This window comes from Mastomys coucha, unplaced genomic scaffold, assembly GCF_008632895.1.
Source record: "Mastomys coucha isolate ucsf_1 unplaced genomic scaffold, UCSF_Mcou_1 pScaffold23, whole genome shotgun sequence".
Taxonomy (NCBI): domain Eukaryota; kingdom Metazoa; phylum Chordata; class Mammalia; order Rodentia; family Muridae; genus Mastomys; species Mastomys coucha.
In genome coordinates this window covers 65,417,149-65,436,979 of record NW_022196906.1, presented here as the reverse complement: position 1 = coordinate 65,436,979, position 19,831 = coordinate 65,417,149, and the positions used below count along the sequence as shown (strand labels likewise).

The 19,831-nt window shown below is 45.6% G+C and overlaps 1 protein-coding gene across 2 annotated transcripts in view; it reads left to right on the top strand.

Moving 5' to 3' along the window:
- Positions 1–19,554, top strand: part of Lipc (lipase C, hepatic type) — a 40,998-nt gene extending 21,444 nt beyond the window's left edge. For both annotated transcript variants that reach the window (XM_031345396.1, XM_031345397.1), the window contains exons 5-9: positions 1,783–2,016; positions 4,695–4,937; positions 14,553–14,670; positions 16,170–16,388; positions 19,284–19,554. In XM_031345396.1, the coding sequence (XP_031201256.1) occupies positions 1,783–2,016; positions 4,695–4,937; positions 14,553–14,670; positions 16,170–16,388; positions 19,284–19,425 (956 nt within the window). In that variant the 3' untranslated portion in view covers positions 19,426–19,554. The remainder of the gene's footprint in view (positions 1–1,782; positions 2,017–4,694; positions 4,938–14,552; positions 14,671–16,169; positions 16,389–19,283) is intronic.
- Positions 19,555–19,831: the final 277 nt, after the last annotated feature.

Here is a 19,831-nt window from a genome sequence, read left to right as displayed (position 1 = left end):
GCAGGAAGCAGGGAGCACGCACCTGCTTTCCTATGCTCATGGTCCTGATCACTAGTTGAGGGGTAACACCAAGCACTCCCCAACATGCCTTCCATCAGGAATTGCTGCTGTCCCATGAGAGCACAGAACAAAGGACAACTCTGTGCTCTGGCTTTCCTTGGAGCTGTTCCACATGGCTCCAAAAGAAGATCCCTATTACATTTTTTAATAAGAAACTTTTACTGTTTTTGCTGTTTTTATTTACTTTTTTTTTGGGGGGGGGACTTCGTCTCCTGTAGCCCAGGCTAGCCTCCAATTCTATCTCTAGCCTGACACTCCTAACTCCAGTGTGCACAAATGTCTCACCAAAGGAGGCATTGCTAGAAGGGTCAGAATGCCACTAAGTGGGGACATTGCTTGCTGAGCAAACCTGGGGGCTGGAATTTGTTAGGACCCCCAGATCCTAACAATGTACATCAATGTCAAGAGGTGTGGCATTCCACCTGTAATTCCAGACTAGAAAGGCAAAGACGAGGGACCTCATGACAAACTGACGACAGGACTTACTGTCCTGTAAGCTCTGGGTTTGTTTGAGAGACCATCACTGAATACAGTGACAGAACAATCAAAGATGATTCCAGACATCAATCTCCAGGTGTCATGTGCACACCCACCCACCCACATGTAAACACACACATACAAGGGTGCCCACACACATGTAAATATGCACACATACACACAAGCACACACAAGGGTGCCCATATACGTGAAAACATGCACAGACACACACACACACACACAGCAGTATCGACATACATGTAATCATGCACACACACACACACACACACACACACACAATAGAAAAAGAAAACAAAACAAAGGATATCACAAAGTGAGCCATCCTCAGGCCCTGCCTTCACCCTTCCCATTTCAGCTGGCATTGTCACATCCCAGCATTATAACCAGGCCACCCACACAGAAGACAGCAGGAGGCTCCTTACTCTGGAGTCCTCTTGCATTAGCCTAAAGAAAGATACCAAGGCCGCAGGTGGGCTGGAGAGCAGATGACCTCACTGCTCATTGTTAGTTCCTCCCTGGGCTGCAGCAAAGATGGTAGCCCTGGGCTGAGGCCTGCCACCAAAAGATCCCTTCAGACAAGTCAGAAGGAGAGCCCAGGGTGCATACATACCCTCCCCTAAGCAGTCAGCCTGGAGTCAGGCTTGTTCCTTCGAGCATGTCTGTCAATTGGAGTCTGGGCTTGTGAAGGCCCTACACGTTCACATTTCCACCCCCACCTAAGGTTTTGTTCTGGACGTTCTATAGGATGATATGAGTGCAGGGAGCCAGCTTGTTCAAGACTACTGACAACACACAGGCAAACAAATTCTTACTTCACCCAAGAAGTCAGAACTGCACAGAACGAGCGCTGTGGGCTGCTGCTTTTTATGCAAACAGATGCTGTGGAAACTACCAGGGGAGGCACTTAAAATTGATTTGCTTAAATAAATCAAGCATTCACTCATAACCTCACTGTTAGTTCTGATCCTCTCTGCAAAGCTCTTTCCCCTTAGAACAATGCCTGGCCTGGGTAATTTTCAGTGCCATGAATTACCATGGCTTTACAGCAAAAGGCAGTCACAGTAAGAGGTTCTGAGAAGCACCAAGCACTTGTTTTCTTCCTTCCAGCTCAGAAAGGTGAAATGATCAAAGAACTCAGAGGAGAGCCTTCTGTCCCCACTCCCACCCCCCACCTCCACTTCCATTCCCACCACTAATCTAACCCAGCTTGCATTTTCCTATCAGGGCTGGACCCTGCGGGCCCTATGTTTGAGGGAACTTCCCCCAATGAGCGCCTTTCTCCAGATGATGCCAATTTTGTGGATGCCATTCATACCTTTACCAGGGAGCACATGGGTCTGAGTGTGGGCATCAAGCAGCCCATTGCCCACTATGACTTCTACCCCAATGGGGGCTCCTTCCAGCCTGGCTGCCACTTCTTGGAACTCTACAAACACATTGCAGAGCATGGCTTGAATGGTAAGAAGGGGAAATCATAGCCTAGAGCCTCAGCCTGTTTCTCACACTCTCCTGAGGCCTCCAGGAGATCCTCCATATAGTTCATATGCATGCTCTCACAGCAAGGCTAGAGACCCAGAGGTTGGGTATCAAAGGCCTTTTGGGTAGTCCCCAGGCAGCTGCTCCCCAGGACAGTTCAGAGGGTCTTAGAGGGCAGGTGGGGGAGCACCTGGTGACACAGGAAGCTGTTCCAGGGGCACTAGCCCTTGTGAGAACTGTCCTAGCCCTACCTGTTCTTCGCTCCTTTCTGGAACTTTCCACCTTTAGGGGTTTTCACTCTTCAGAGCCACAGGGGGGTATATGTAATATACCTTAGCGTTGTGTGTGTGCGTGAGTGTGTATGTGTGTGTGTGTGTCTATGTGAGTACATGTATGTATGTATGTATATACATATGTAAGTGCATGTGAAGTGCACATGTGTGTGCATTTGTATGGAGGTGAATACCGAAGCTAAGAGATAGCCCCCGTCTTGTTTTTGTTTTATGTTTGTTTTGTTTGTTTGTTTGTTTCCTTTTGAGACATGGTGTCCCACCAGCTTAGCTCTCACTAATCTGACTGGCCCAAGGATCTACCTGCCTCTGCCTCCCCAGCATGGGTATTACAAGCAAACTACTGTACATGAGTTCTGGGATTTGAACTCAAGTCCTTGTGCTTGTGTGTCAATCCCTTTACTGACTGACCTATCTCCCCAGCCTAGGCTTTGGTATCCTGACCATGGTTCTCACTCTTGCCCATGGCCAGAAGGCTGTGTCAGCTGATCCTATGTGGAACTGGATTGAGATTGTCCCATGCAACTTTCAGCTGCAGATCCATCGACATGCTCATTGACAATGTATGTCAATGTTATAAGTAGGGTTAAAAGGGGATTAAAGAACAGGCAAGCCAACAGCCACCACACCATCCAGGCGTATGCAAACTGCATGCATTCCAGATTTCTCATGTTAGTGTCACCTGGTGGGAGCAGGTCCCTCTATGACAGCTGGAGACCTCAACTTCACATCTGCACTTCCCATTCTTCCCATCCAAATCCAGGCTGAGCACACTCTGTGGATTCCATCCCTACTCTCACCTCTCTAGTATCAGAAAGACCTTCCCACACCTCACTGCCTCACCAACTCCAGTGGGCAGCACTCCCAGCATTCTGCCACACCCCAGAGCCTTCTGGGACTTTCCCCTTATCTCCCTTTACATCCTCCCAGGGTCACCACCCCTCCAGTCAGCAGCAGGTCCCAGCTGATTCACCCACTCTTTTCTCAGAGCTACATCCCCTCCTGGCAAAACTCAACCCTAAGATAATGTTTGATCACCACTTGCCTGGTAAACACCCGTTGGTCAGTCACTCCACAAGCAGAGCTGCTGGTGACAGAGATAAAATGGTGAGGGAATTAACTGTTCCAGGCGACCTTTGCTTTAGGTGTTATTGTGTCTTCTGGTAGTTCCCTGACATTCCTTTAGGATAATTGGCTGCATATGATTAAATATTATAAAAGGTCAAATTTCATGATGGGAGGGTGGGTCTACAGTTTCATAGGCAGGGTGCCTGTACAGAAAAAACCTGGATTCCAGGAAATGCTTTCCAATAATCCCAAGCACTGAATAACCTCAGCACTTAGAAGCAGAGGAAACCAGGAGTTCAAGGCCAGCTTGTGCAACAGTGGACCCTGTCTTAAAGGAGAAAGGTTGATGGGCCAGGAAGATAGTTCAGAGTTTTGGGGCGTTTACCACACAAGCTTGATGATCTGAATTGGATTCCCAGAACCATGTAAAGGAGAAAGGAGGGCATCGACTTCTGAAAGTTGTCTTCTGATTTCAGCACCTGCATGCACATATACATAGACACACACACACACACTTTTAGTTTTTTTTATTTTTATTACACTCTACTTATTTTGTGTGTGTTTGGTTGGGGGGGCTGCATGTGGAGACAACTTATAGGAATTGGCTCTCTCTATTCACCATGTCCTAGTTACAGAGAGCACATGCAGGTCTTCAGGTTTGGCAGCAAGCCAAAACCCTCTCTTCAGTAGGCCTTCTTGCTTTGTTCCCAAACTCCTTCCAACCAGAATATTAAACACATAAGAATGTTGCCTTGGGGATTGGGCCCCAGACCTGGTTATGATAAGAAGAGAGGAAGCCCACAGCCCTATCCAGGTAACTCCCCATCCAGACCTTGGCACTGAACCTTTCCTACCCATGTGGGGACACCTCAGAAGTGAGCTGTGCTATCTTGCTTTATTAAACATTTGACCTTTTCCTAGTAGCATGGGGTGCTTATAAAAAGCACTTCCTAATCCATTCTACCATAGCAGGATGATCTTAGCTTGGAACCTACAAGGGTCTACTTTCTTTAGCTTTCTGTTATAACAGATGCCTGTTGTCTGGGAGAACTCAGCAAGAAATCCTGCTACACACACACACACACACACACACACACACACACACACACACATACACACTAATCTGCCTAGGTCTGAAACAGTGAGTTGGTTTGTTGTTGTTGTTTTGGGTTTTTGGTTGGTTGGTTGGTTGGCTGGTTGGTTGGTTAGGTTTTTGTTTTTTTGTTTTTTTATTTTTGTTGTTGTTGTTTTGGTGCCACTTGGGACTTAGCATGCTAATGGTCTTCTTGTCCTGTGTCTCAGCCATAACCCAGACTATCAAATGTGCCCATGAGCGCTCTGTGCACCTCTTCATTGACTCCTTGCAACACAGTGACCTGCAGAGCACAGGCTTCCAGTGCAGCGACATGGACAGCTTCAGCCAGGGTCTATGTCTGAACTGCAAGAAGGGCCGTTGCAATACTCTAGGCTATGACATCCGCAAGGATCGGTCAGGCAAGAGCAAGAGGCTCTTCCTCATCACCCGAGCCCAGTCTCCCTTCAAAGGTGAGTGTCCCACCTCAGAGGTTCCAGAATTCTTCTGGGCTGTAGTGTCAAGAAAAGGAAGTCAGGAAGGAAGAGCTGTAGGTATGCGCAAACTCGTAAGGACCAATCAATGCTCCGCTCTGAGAGATCACAAAGTCTTTCAGCACTGTCTTACCACCAGTGACCCTTCCAGTGCCCTTGTCCACTGACAGAGCCCATCTCAGGGACTCGGTGCACTTCAGCAGATAGTAAGTCCCTTAGAAACAATTATTTCTCTTTATTTCAACAAACTATCTTGCTCCAGGGACATCTAAAGAGGACAGTACTACGTTGCCATGGAGGGGACTCTCCAGACTGCCTAAAATCAATCAGAGATAAAACTGGAGCCTATGTTCCCAGTCTCCCAGTTCCTCTTCACTCCTTCCAATGAGCAAGGTTCTCATGGGTCCAAGCTAATGTCCCTCACCATGGGGATCAATGTATCTATAGCCATATCAGATTGCCCTGGGGAAGTTGGAGATGGCACCCTGTGAGATTTGCCTGTTCAGCTCTGCAATCAATATATCAACGTCCAGTAAGGTTAGCCATCCTTAACCCTATGTGGCTATGTAAACACCTTTTACATTTGTATTATTTTTATCTATTATATAATATATGGGGAGGGATGGGAAATGTGCTGTGGTATACTTACGGATATCAGAGAACAACTTGCAGAAGCCAGTTCTCTCTGTCCACCATCTTGCTCTCAGGGATTAAATAACCTGTTATTGGACTTGTTGGCAAGCACCTTTACTCTCTGAGCCACATTCTGAACCTTGATTTAGATACTTCAGAAAAGAAAAAAAAAAAAAAAAAAAACAGAATGCCATTCCTCATACCAACACCCACTCAAGGCCTCCAATAAATGCATGGCTGCTAAATCAGACAGCACAGAAATGAAACATTTCCATCTTGCTGAACATTTTACTGATGGTCCTGGTACAAGGTGTTTAATGCAGGCCATGTATCTGCCCCTTCTCCAATGGCCATAGTCATCCCTGATGTGAGCTACAGGCCACCACCAGCATTTTGAAAACCACTTGTAGAACCTTAAAAGGGACACATTTATCCAACTTCAGTGTACAGAGAAACCACAATCCATATTTTCCTAGGACATGTAGTAGTACTGTACACTTTTGGTCAGGAGCTGGTGTGGCAAGATAAATGTCACCTCCTGATTAACTCGGCCCACATTCCCCTGGCTCCCGAGATACTTGACAAAACCATCCAAGACTCTATTTCTCTATAACCCTTGATGCCAGAACTCAGGTAAACACTACTGAGTGCAGCTTTGGCAGAAGCGAAAATGGCCACCCAGTAGATCTAGGTAATTTATCAGCCACCTCTGTCCTCCGGTTCCAGCTGGGAGGCTGTTTTTAAAGGATAGGGAGTGTGTATTAAGCCTTGCTTAGCTAATGCTGGGTTAGAGTCGCCCTCTGAGTAGTCAGAGGAGGTAACCTGGTAGAGGGAGAGACACTTGATGGAGATGTGGGTTCTCTGCCTGGCATCGTACTAATTTATTGTCAGAGTAACAGAAAAGGGGGAGAGGAGGCAGAGTCAGAAAATGCTGCAATTTATGGGATGTGGGTTTCATTGAGATTTCCTAGAAATACTTTGAGATCAGAGGGGTCACATCATTTGTGAGTGGTAAATACTATATATCTCTACCTCTATCTCTACCTCTATCTCTATCTCTATCTCTACCTCTATCTCTATCTCTATTTCCATCTCCATCTCCATCTCTATCTCTATATACTATATCTCTATCTCCATCTCTATCTCTATCTCTATATACTATCTCCATCTCTATCTCCGTCTCTATCTCCATCTCTATCTCTATCTCCATCTCTATATACTATATCTATCTCTATCTACTATATCTATATCTATATACTACATCTATACTATATCTATATCCATATGCTCTATCTATATCTATATTACTATGTCTATATCTATATATTACTATATCTATATCTATATCTATCTATATCTATATACTCAATCTTATGCTATATCTATATCTATACTATATCTGTATCTATATCTATATACTCTATACTATATCTATAAACTGTATCTATATCTATCCTATATCTATAGCCATATACTGTCTCTATACTATATCTGGTTGCAGCTGGCCTAGCTTTGAATTCTTCCTCATTCAGGTTCTAATAGCCTCCAAAGTGTCTGACCCAGACCCAGAGTGACCTCACCCTCCTGACTCCTCTCCCCTGACTCCCCGGACCTGTTCTAGGTGACCAGACAAACGGCCACTTGAGAGATCCACCTGTCTTTGACTTTTCTCAGCTGATTCTTTGGGAGCTTTCACTATATTCCAGGATGAGTTTCAGAAGAAGCAGTTAGAAACTTGAGATCAGCATAAGGAAGGCCAATTTGTAGCCACAAAGTAAGGAGTGTCAATAAGTATGGGGATGAACCACTGAAAATGGGCCTTTCTGTTGGGTCTCATCTGCCTGGCCAGTCCTGCAGAGAGGACTTCTAGGAGACAGAGACATCCACTACGTTCAGGTACTGTGAGGAGGGTTCCATCTCAAAGACAGGCAGTAGAGTTGCAAAGAGGGCACAGGAAGTTGGTGGCAAAAACAAAACAAACAAACAAACAAAAAAAAACCCAAAAAACAAAAAACAAAACCCAAACTCTGGACCCTGATTCCCAGCTGAGGACTGTTATTTCCACCATACAATGAAGACCCACAGCACAAGTTGTTGAAAACAAGACAACCAGCACAATATCCCACATGTATACACACAAGCATATATGTACACATTCAAAACCATATACACATAGGCATACACATAGGTTTATACATATCTACACATATATACACATGTATATGTATACACACATATACATGCATAAACACACAATTACAAACACACATGCATACACATACATTTATACTGAACATGAATTTGCATACATATACACATGAATATAGTCATCCACACATTTTAAAACACACATATAAACACAAGCATGCACATGCACAAATATACATACACACACAAATATACACATGTACACAGATGCAGAGAGACATTCATACATGTGCATATACAAGCACACACACAAATATACCATATACATATATGCACAAGTGCATATGTGCATGCATATATGTACACATACATATAGGCATTTACTTATATACATTCAGATACATGCATGTGAATACATACATGCAGACACACAGAGGCATCAATAAACATACACAGACACACAGGTACTCTTTCCCTATTTCCTTTCTTAGGCAGTCAACAACACCCTAACAAGCTACGCACAAAAGGGGCAGGTGCCTAGTTTTGTTGCATCTGGGCATCAAGCTATGGGGCCCTAAGTGTTGAACTTAGATATGGCTGCTAGAATACACATACTTATATTGTCCCTTGCCCTGCTCTGGGTCAATGAATCCCAGGGCTGTACCCTGCCTCAGTGCTCAGGACCACACCATCCTTGGGCCCTTAGTCCTATGACTGTCAGCTTCCCTGAAGTTTAGGAACAAGTTCTTGGCACTGCAGGAAAGCACTGGAGAATTCAGGCCTACATCTCAGTGAGGTAAAATCCATGCCAGGGAAGCAAAGCCTCTTGTGATGTTGGCAGAGAGGGCCTAAGACCTCTGGAGCCACTAACGGTTCACAGCAAAAAAAAAAAAAAGGACAGGAAACAAAACATTCACCTTTCACAAATTCTATACCTTGAGTTCTCCACAGCTACTGGGAGAAGAAAAAAAATGGTCTTTGTTTATTTTAATAAATAGCACTAGTAGAGTCCACAGGAATGAGAATCCAGGATTTTTTATGGCATGGGCTCACCCCAGATTTCTCTCTGGAGGGAGTCACCTCACCTCATTCCAGGTCAGCAGACTCCTACAGGCCTTTTATCTACAAGATGTGAATCCCTGTCAGAACACAGGCTTATCTGGCCTCTTTGAAGTCACAGGGTAATTTTGGGGGGCAAGTCATTTTATTAGCAACCCAATTAAACACATCATAAGGTAAGCAAGCAAAGCAGTCATGCTTTCTCCCTTAATCTTTGTAATTCTACCAGAATTAATAAAAGTGTTTATACACATTCAAATAAGAATAAATTAGTTCTTAGCTAGGGGCTACACTCAGAGTCCTGCACATGCTAGACAAACTTACTCCCTGCTGAGCCATATCCTGACCTAGCTTTTTCATATTGAATTAATTTCACTTCAAGATTCTCCAAAAAGGTGGCTGCATTGATGCAGAGCTCCAGTGCAGATGTGGGGCTTGTGGGAATGCTCTGTGAATACCAGTGGTCCCACCATTGTAGAGGAATGCCTACCCCAACTCACCATACACACACACACACACACACACACACACGAACACACACACACATACTTTTGTTATCATTCCACTGTATTATTTTAACTGTTTTGAATTTTTAAGACAGGACTTCACTAGGAACCCTAAACGGTCCTCCAACTTGTGGTGGTCCTTCTGCCTCAGCCTTCCAAGGTCTAGGATTGCAGCTGTGTGCCACCACACTGGCTTTCTACCTTTGTATACTGGCCTCTTGACCACTCCACTCCCAGCAACCACACAGCTCTCCCCTTTATAGATTGTGTGAGCTCAAGGGTCCTTAATCAGGCCCAACAGAGGACTGCCCCCCAAAATCTCCAAACCGCAGCCTCCCAGATGTGGAAATCTGTCTCCTCCCATTGAGCACTTAGGAAAAGAAGAGACAAGGCACACATCTAATTTAGGGACAAGAAATTCTCACTCTGGAGCCAGGGCTGGACCTTCAGGAAACAGGAAAGAGGCCTCTGATGTAGGGTCAGCTCATGATAGAGATCACCAAGGGCAAAGATGGGTGGGTGCAGCAGGGAACAAGCTCTCTGCCCTGGGCTACTTCAGGCTCAAGCATTTGCCATTGATTTCAAAGGACACACAAGACTTGCCGGACACCACCATTTGTTGCCATGAGAAGGGTCTTTTGCAACCAGAACTCCTGGTTTGGAATTCTGTTCCTCTTTTCTAGTCTGGATGACTGTAGATCTCTAACCCCTCATGCCATGTCTGCAATTCATCAAGATCATCAGCATCTACCAGTGTAGGGCTCAGCTGAGAAACAGGACCTGGTTCTGGCCTGGGTCTTTGGAAGGAAACAAATGGAACTCTCTGAGTAGGTGGGTGATAGAAAGGAAGTTGTCAAAGGCTGCGGCAGCACCTGAGTGTGACATGGGGGTGGGGGAGGGAAACAGAGGAAAGAACAAACCTTGGGAGATCCCAAAAGAGCTAGGAGGAGGGGCTGCTGCTGCTGATTGTGGAGGTGCAGCTGTTGCAGAGTCAGCTCCAGAGCATGCAGGGGCCGAGAAAGGTCATTGGCTTCTCCTCTCAGCACCACCCTAGTGCCCAAACCCACCCAGAAGCCAGCTGGCAAGAGAACACGCAGATACTGCCAGAATCACATTCCAGGTTCAGAGCTAGGCAGAGAAGAGCAGAGAGAGCGTGTGTGCGCCTGTGGATGAGACCCCAGGGGGTGCCCACAGCAAAAGAGAGACAGCATGCTGCCACTATTTAATTTCACGAAGAGAACCAAATATGAGAGTTAGGGGTGTGGCTCAGTTGGTAGAGACCTCACTTAGCATGCATGAAACCCTGGGTTCAGTCCCCCTGTACTGCATAAACGTGATGTGGTGGCATGGACTTAGGATCTCAGGACTTGGGAGGCAGAGGCAGGAGGATTATCAGTTCAAGGCCACCCTCTGTTACAAAGCAAGTTTGTAGCACAAACCAGTCTGGGCTACACGAGACCCTGTCTCAGAAAAGCAACATTGAAAAAAAAAAAGAGAGCCAAAAACCGAGGGGGTAGGCGGGTAAAAGAGTATATTAGGGTGTAGCTCGGTGCATCACAGCAAAGGTACTTGACTCTTCTCTCTCGTTACAGTCAGGGGAGGGGCCTGTAATGCAGTGTCCTTCTTTATAGCTCTTTAATGAAGAGCCCACTATGTACTCCAGAGGTGTCTAATGAGTTCTGTCCTCTTGTGGAGATTCCAGCAGTGGCAAGATTCCCCCACCCCAAGATGCTCAGGGAGCTCCCTGAATATGCACACTGAAGCCCAGCAGACATGGCAGAGGGTGGCAGGTCTCACTGGCAGCTCCATCCAGGCCAGGGCTCTGAGGTTCCTTTTCTCTTGATTGCTTTGTAAGCATTTTGCTAGGCTCCTTTCCCCAATAAGAATAATTAAAATCCTTACTGTAAGAACTGTGGATCTTGGAGAAAAGCATCGACGCTGCCTCTCTGCCCTCTCCAGGGGAAGTGGTTACAAGTTCCGGCAATATCCCAGCTCCTGGGACTCCTGGGACTATGTGGACTCCCCACATCCTGTTATGTAGAGTTTGCTTTTATATGCTGTAGACAATTTCAGGCACTGTGCTGCTAACTTTAGCTTTTTTTTTTTTTCTTCCATCAAGTGAAAGTGCTTGGGAAAATAGCTTTAAAAATATTTATTTTTACCTTGTGTGTGTGTGGTGTGTGTGTGTATGAATGCAGGTATCCATGGAGGTGTGTGTGTGTGTGTGTGTGTGTGTGTGTGAGTGCAGGTGTTCATGAAGGTCAGAAGAGACTGCAGGACCTCTGGAGTTACAGGCAGTTGCGAGTGCTAAGAATCAAACCTGGGTCCTCTGCAAGAGCACATGCTCTTAACCACTGAGCTGTATCTTCAGCCATCTCTCTAGCTCTTGAAAAAAAAATATCTTTTAATGGCTTCTAAGTAGAGTCAACTATCCAACTTTATTATTAGTCACTATAATGACCAACAGTCATTAGTCACAAGAAAGTGAATAAGCAATACGCTTTGCTTTCTAGAAGCCTCCGTGTCTTCCTTCAGATGATGACATCACCAGGAAGATAAAGCCAGCGCCATGGAAACAGTGTGACAAAAACTAAGTCCATTGCATGAGAAGCTCAGTCCCTGTGGTGCAGCCAAGCATGACACAGGAACCACCAGGACTGTAACTAACAGCTGGGCAGAGCAGTGTGCAGCTGTCTTCCCTGCTACTCAGGAGGCTGAGGCAGGAGGATCACTTGAACCCAGGAGTCCAAGACTAGCCTAGCTAACATAACACAAATCCAATATTAGAAACAAGTCATTCTTTTACCAGTACTGACTACTTAGTTTATTTTTATTTATACTATTTATTTGTTTGTTTGTTTGTTTAGATTTTTGAGAAAGGGTCTCTTCGTGTAGCCCTGGCTGTCCTGGAGCTTGCTGTGTAGACTTAGCTGGTCTCACACTCGCAGTAATCCTCTGGCCTCTGCTTCCCTAGTGCTGGAATTAAAGGTATGCACCACCACAACTGGCCCTGGTTTATTATTAGTTAAATAATTATTTTGACTTTTTTTTTCAACTTAAATGTCTTTTTACATTTCATTTTCTTTCTTGGGATATACAGGAGCTATTGATAGGGAGTTATTGATAGGGGAGTTATTGATTTGGGAGCTATTGATATGGAAGCTATTCATCTCAGATCTAAATATTTAAAAGTTCAGCTCCTGCAGCTAGGCTGTCTGGACTTAACATCTCTGTAATGCTACTTGCCGCTAGCTGTGTGCTCTTCAGAAAGTCACCGAACCTCTGTGTGCCACAATTCCTCTGTAAAATAAAGTAATAATAATATTAATTGCTGTGAAAATTAAGTGAGAGGGTAATATCACTTGCTGCAAGGGTAAAATGAGATAATATCTGCAAGTCACCTGGTGAAACCTCCAGTTCTACTCACTCAGGCCCAATATCATGGGGCTGAACGTGCAGCCAACACCAAGTACCCCCATAATAGAAGGCTGAACTGAAAATCCGTAGCTCTGGGGATTCCATGAGCGCTTAGGAAGACATCCACCTCCTGGTTGGAGCAACACAAGAGGCCAGCCCCCTGCCTCTTGCTTTGCTCACAACCCAGTGCACCTTCCCCTAGCGCCTGCAGCCTGTGTCCTGTGTCCTCTGTCCCATGTCTTCTCTTTCTGCCTTGGTTCAATTTATAGCACTGCCTACTTGGTACAGGGTTCCCCTGGTAACCACCAAACAGTGTAAAGACCTCCCCAGGAGCATCTGGGATGAGAAGCCAGGGTCCTTCCTCCCACAGATGTCAACCAAGTGTTTAGGACTTGGTCTTGGACCAGTAGCCCTGGTCTGTTTTTCACCCACAGCCTTTTGTGACGTCAGGATCTGAGCACTGGAAGGTACAGGGTCTGACTGTATTGAAGTAAACAAGAGAAAAGCCTTCCTTCCAGAACCCTGCACACAGATGGCTGGTAAGACAAACAACCCGAAGCCCACGAGATCTAGAGCCAGAGCCTGCCTATTCCCACAGGCATGTGGGCTCAGGGGGACCTGCAGAATTGATGCTAGGAACTGCCTAGAACATGGATATGTGGTCATTAAAGCCAGAGAGCACAACAGTGGGAAATGGCCCCATTTGTCCAGTCCCTAAAAAGTTCATCTTCTTTGATTTGCTAAAGGGGACCATGTGCCAGAGTATGAAAGATTCCAACATGTGTACAACATAGAAGCCAGTTGGAATGACAGTTCAGTTCTATACTCCAGTGTGGTGTGTGTGTGTGTGTGTGTGTGTGTGTGTGTGTGTGTGTGTGTATGTGTGTTTGTGTGCTATGAGGTTCAAAGACCTAGAATGTCAGCCCTCAGGGATCTTCTACCTTTTTGAGACAAGGTCTCTCATTGTCCTGGAACTTCACCAAGTTGTGGGGCTAACGAGTTCCAGGGATCCTTGTGTATCTGCCTCCAATCTCACAGCAGCTTGGGTTAAAAGCAAATTCACTACACCTGGCTTCTTATATGGACAATGAACTCAGGGCCTCACAGTTGTGAGACAAACCCTTTAATGGCTGAGCCATCTCCCTAGTTCCCAGTCCCACTAGCTTTTGACAAGCAGTATTTATTTCTTTTGGTTTTGTGGTGTTGGGGATAAAACCAAGGCCTCCCGGGTGTTAGGTGTAGCACAGATCTATCCCTGGCCACCATCATTACTGTTACACATACGGTATGAGTCCTGTGTCATACTCAGGCTATATAGAGACAGAGAAAGAGGAAAACTAATTGCATCCACAGTCCCACTTCTCAGGGTGAAAAGAAAATTGTTAACATTTTGCTGCCAAACCATTTAAACTTTTTCCTTTGCATTTTTAAATAAAAAAAAGTATAGGAGTTTGAATTATAATTCCTATATAAATAGCTGATCAGGGGAGTGTCTAACCCCAGTGCTGTGGAAGCTGAGGCAGGGAGACTGTGAGTCTGAGTCCAGCCCGGGTCACACAAGATCCTGCTTCATTTAAAACATGCACTTAGTTGGTAGAGAGCTTGCCTGGTATATACAAAGTTCTGAGGTAGGATCCCTAGCACTGAATAAGCCAGGGGTGGTGGAGCATGGCTCGAATCCCAGCACTTATGGAGGCAAAGCAGAAGGATCAGAAGTTCAAGGTCATCCTCAGCTACCTGGGCAGTTCACCCTGCCTCAAAAGAAGAATGCGAAACAAAGGTCCTACTTACTTTTTTTCTCTTCCCCATCTCTTCCTTCCTCCACCTCTAGTTTATCATTACCAGTTTAAGGTCCAGTTCATCAATCAAATCGAGAAGCCAGTAGAGCCTACTTTTACCATGTCACTGCTGGGAACAAAAGGAGAAATAAAGAAAATTCCCATCACCCTGTAAGTACCAGTGTGGCCTATCTGTGGTGATGGCATACTTTGTTTCTCTTACAGACTCCACTTTTCATGGGGTACTTCCCAACCCAATCCTTTCTCACATTGTGTCTCAGGCTCTCCCGGCTCAGGGAAGGAACCCTGAGTACTGTCTGTGAACGTGGTGGGGCTATTGCCCTATGAGCCAAGAGAAGCCAGAGGTGGCTCCACTTAGGTGTACGAAGCAGACAAGACCCGGGTTGGGAGAAGCTGTGAGGGAGAGGCAGAAGTCCTTACAAAGACTCCTGAACACCTTTCCAGTGAGTTCAGGAAAACATGCGTAGGAACAAAACTGTAATTATTCCCATCATCGCAAGTGTGCAAGCTCACTCATCCAGGAGAGCCAGCCCCACCCAACCATTGCCCCGTGGCATACCTGTTCACACCAGTGTCCCCACAATACCTCATACAGAGGCCACCCTCTCCCCTGGGTTTCCCAGCTAGAAAATGACCATGACCTTTTCTGACATCTCAACCCTCCCCATAGACCCTCTTAGGAAGTGGCATGAGCTGAGCATTCCTTTTAGGGACAGCTCTTAGTGTTCTAAAGATTGTCCCCAGCTTAATATTTACTATTGCAGGGTTCTGCTGGGAGGTATGCTGAGGGATTTACTCTTAGGGTGGATGGTTACAGCCCAGCAGCTGTGAGGACACCCATGCCATCTTTACCACACTTGGCCAGAGCCAAGATGAGCCATACCAGGGAACTCTCCATTCAACTTGCCTCACCTAGAGAAAGTGTTACCTCTGTATTGTCAATAATTTCCCCTGAAAGATTGTTCTGGATTATACAAAAGGCACCACTGAGCTAGCCTCTCTCTCTTTCAGTGAAGGGATACTGTACGGTCTTGGAGACCAGTAAACAGAACAGTAGCAATGCCTCTCAGTAGCATAGCAGTCTTGCTGTGAGCCAATGAATCCTTTCCGATATATTTTTCCGAGACAGGGTTTCTCTGTGTAGCCCTGGCTGTCCTGGAACTCACTCTGTAGACCAGGCTGGCCTCGAACTCAGAAATCCGCCTGCCTCTGCCTCCTAAGTGCTGGAATTAAAGGCATGCACTACCACTGCCCAGCTTTTTTTCTGTTCTGTTAATGGATGGTTCTGTCTATACAGAGAGGGCCCTTTTTAGGAGAAAGATGTGGTGTGAGTTGACTGTGTGAATAAGCCACAGACTGTCCAGATCCATCATTCAACTTCACCATGCTAAAAGATGTTAACTCCATTCATAACAGCAACCTATCTCAGATCCTTTTTGATGTGATAATACAGAAAATAGTGGCTACCTTTATTATTGGGGAAGCCCTTTTAGCCTACTATACCTACTGTCCATATTGTTTATTGAACATTCATTTTGGAAATGCAACAAAAATACCCACCAAAGTCACTTAGGTACCCCGAGTGTGCCTCGGCGGCCCTTGGGCGCTACAGCTAAACTCAGTTAACTGGTTTCCTTCGTATTTTCAAGGGGTGAAGGAATTACCAGCAACAAAACCTATTCCTTCCTCATCACACTGGACAAAGACATCGGCGAGTTGATCGTGCTCAAGTTCAAGTGGGAAAACAGCGCAGTGTGGGCCAACGTCTGGAACACAGTGCAGACCATCATGCTCTGGGGCATAGAACCTCACCACTCGGGCCTCATGCTAAAGACCATCTGGGTCAAAGCTGGAGAGACACAGCAAAGGTGACAGTAACAGCCCCTCGCCCTGTGCCTCTGGGTTCCAAGCGGCTTCCCACCTCGGCCTCCCCTCAGTCATAGGGAGTGGCTACCAGACATCCTGGTGATGGGTACAGGGATGGGTGGAGGGTCCCATCCCTCCCTTGTTCACTCAGCCCAATGTGGAAGACAAAGATGAACACTAAGCTCTTATGACTGCTTGGCCAGTTTCTCTCCAGCTGTGGCTATCACCAGCTACTTCCTCTGGAGTCTGAGGCTCCAGAGCCCAGGGTGCAGACAGGGCACTGTGGAAGGACTACTGTGAGCTATACACTCTGCTTTGTTGTTGAGCCAGAGAAGGGTCTGAGAGGCTCCAATCCCAAGATCTCTTCTCCTTACCCCCTCTCTTTCCCTTCCCTCTTCGCCCTCTCTGATTCTGTGTGTGCATCTCTTTCTTCTCTGTGTGTATTTTGTTTCTCTCTGTCTATTTCTTTTGTTTGCTTTGTCTCTGTCACTCTGTGTCTCTCTGTCTCTCACTGTCTCTGTGTATGTCTCTTTTTCTTTATGTGTATTATGTCTGTTTCTCTTCTCCTGTTTCTCTATCTCTGGTTCTTCATTTCTTGTTGTCTCTGTCATTCTGTGTGTCTCTGTGTCTCTATCTCTGTCTCTCTCTCTCTCTGTGTCTTTATTGTCATCCCCCCATCCCACCTTAGGTACCAAAGAGTCACTGGGAAGCTTATTAAATATACAGAGTTCTTGGACCCACGTGCAGAGCGTCTGATCAAGTATCTTTAGAGAGACCTAGGAGAACCCCGAGGAAGCTTGATAAGAACAATGTGACCCCTAAGACATGCCACTCTTTGTACCATCTCTCCAGGCCCCAAAGTGCCTGGGGGAAAGAAGGTGTTGGGATGGGAGTAGGAAAAGAAGAAAGGGAAGTGTGGTCCAGTGGTGCTTACCGACTTAGCAGAGCAGAGGGATGCTCAACATACTTTGCCATGGCAACCATGCTTTCCTATAGCTTTGTATTCTCCATGGCAGGGCACTTCTGTGCTTCTAAATGACTTTTCCTGGCTTGGCCCTCTGTGTTCAAGAAATTCCAGTTCCCTTTTTTGGCTTAGCAGAGATAGCAAACAGTAGGCTGCTCACCTCTAAACTGCATGCATCCCTCAGCCTTTGTTTCCACTGCCCAGAGCCTGCCCATGGCAGACTTATGCCTTGGTCCCTTATTCAACTGCACTCTGAGATTTTATCTCCGTGGAATGCAAAACCATGGTGGTTGCTGAACGCATACTCCACAGCTGTCAAATGACCTCCGCACGATCACTCTGAGAAAATTAAGCTGCTTCTCCTCCTCACACCCTTAGCAATTCTTGTGAGACTTTGAGGGCCCTTTGGGTCCACAGTCCTCCTGAGCACTGCTCCTCTCCACAGTCTCCTAGCTAGAGATAATTGCTCACATAGGTGGCTGTTCATTGTGGCAGTCTGTGTGCTTTGCCCTGGATGGTGGTATTAAACACCACACTGCTGTCTACAGTGATTCACACCGTATGGTACTGAAGAAGAAAGGCAAAGAGGAAAAAGGCTTAGTGAGCTCCCAAAATACAGAAGACATGGGGCAGAATGGGCTTATCCCTGCCAGGTCATGTGGACTTTGAATACCAAGATCCCAGTGGTACACAGTCCAGGAACAGTAGAGACAGGTGGCTCAGGTTATAGAGACCTGGACCGGACTGCAGAAGGCTTTGAGAGGGCCATAGACATTCCCAGGAGACAGGCAGTGATCTAAACATCATGGCTAAGCAGAGTCAGTCAGAATTCTGTGTTGGTCAGTCCTACTTCATAGCTTACTACCTGTATAGCCTCAGATAATGACTCTACCTCTTTAAGACTGGAGTCTGTCGTAACAAATGTAAATCAGACCACCTGTCTCATGGGACCAATGTTTAGCACCTTTGGGAATCCAAAGTCCAGAGTCAAGACACAACACAAAACCTTAGACTTTCAATCACTCTTCTAAATGCAAGGGACTAAAAAAAAAAGTAGGTTAAGTAACTCACCCTGTGCCAGTAAGTAAATGGACAGATAGCTAGATGAATGATAGACAGACAGATAGACAGAGAAGTAGATGAATGGATAGACAAAAGGATAGATGGGTGGCTGGATGGATGAATAGATGAGCAGGAGGCTAGGTGGGTGGATGAACAGATAAATGTAGATGACTAGCGAGAAGAATAGATGGATACATAGACAGATATATAGATAGATTATAGATAGATAGGTAGATAGATAGATGAATGATAAATAGAGAGGTAGATGAATAGACAAAAAGATAGATGGGTGGGTAGATGAATAGATAAATAGATGGATAGAGAGAAGGCTAGATGATAGATAGATACATACAGACATACATAGGACAGTTAGATTTGAAGTTAGTATAAAACAGCACTCAGGCCAACATAATGGTCAAAGCAACCAGGTGGTTGGTTTCCTAAGCAAACACCCTAAGGGGGCCAGTGTCAACACCAATAGTCAGAAGGGCAGGGCAGCAGGCTGAACCCTGGGGAGCTAAGCCTGCTCAGGAAGTTGAGAGCTGTGGCTGTCTGTCTTTGAGTAGGGGAAATGTAATGAGAGAAACAACCCTCACCCTCACGTCTTTGAAAAGCTGTTACTAGAAAACACAAAGGAAGCCAGCCCTCGGGGTTTCAGTGAAGAACCCTCTGAGGATTGCTTTCATTGGCTCAAGTTTTATTTTCCCTCTGAAGTTATAAAAACTATATTCAAACCTAAGAATCTAATGTTAAAAAAATCATATCGCATGCATTATACCACAGGTCTAATATCTGATAAAAGATGAAATGTGTCCATAAGTTCCACCTGAAACATCACACTGTGTTTGTTTGTTTGTTTGCTTGTATTCAGAATGACATTTTGCCCCGAAAATGTGGATGATCTCCAGCTTCACCCCACCCAGGAGAAAGTCTTTGTGAAATGTCAAGTGAAGTCCGAAAAGACTAGAGGAAAAGAACGGATGAGTCAAGAGACCCATGCAAAAAATAAATAAACCTATTCTTTATCTGTAATGGTTGTGTTATTCAGAAGCCAAATTACACAAACTTCATGCATACATTTAAATAAAGCTTATGTGTAAAGAAGGGTGTGTTTTGCTGTTATAAATTAAGCTTTCGAACTATATTACGTGAGATGGCTCAACAGGTAAAGATGCTTGCCACCTCTTCTGTCCCTGGGACCAACATGGCAGAAAGAAGGAACAACCCTCATGTGCTCAGACGGATGGACATATACACAGATGGACAGATGGATGGACACACACACATACACACACATACAAACACAGATGGACGGACCACACACACACATGGACGGACACACACACACACATACACACACACACACACACACACACACGGATGGACACACACACACATACACACACACAGATGATGGAC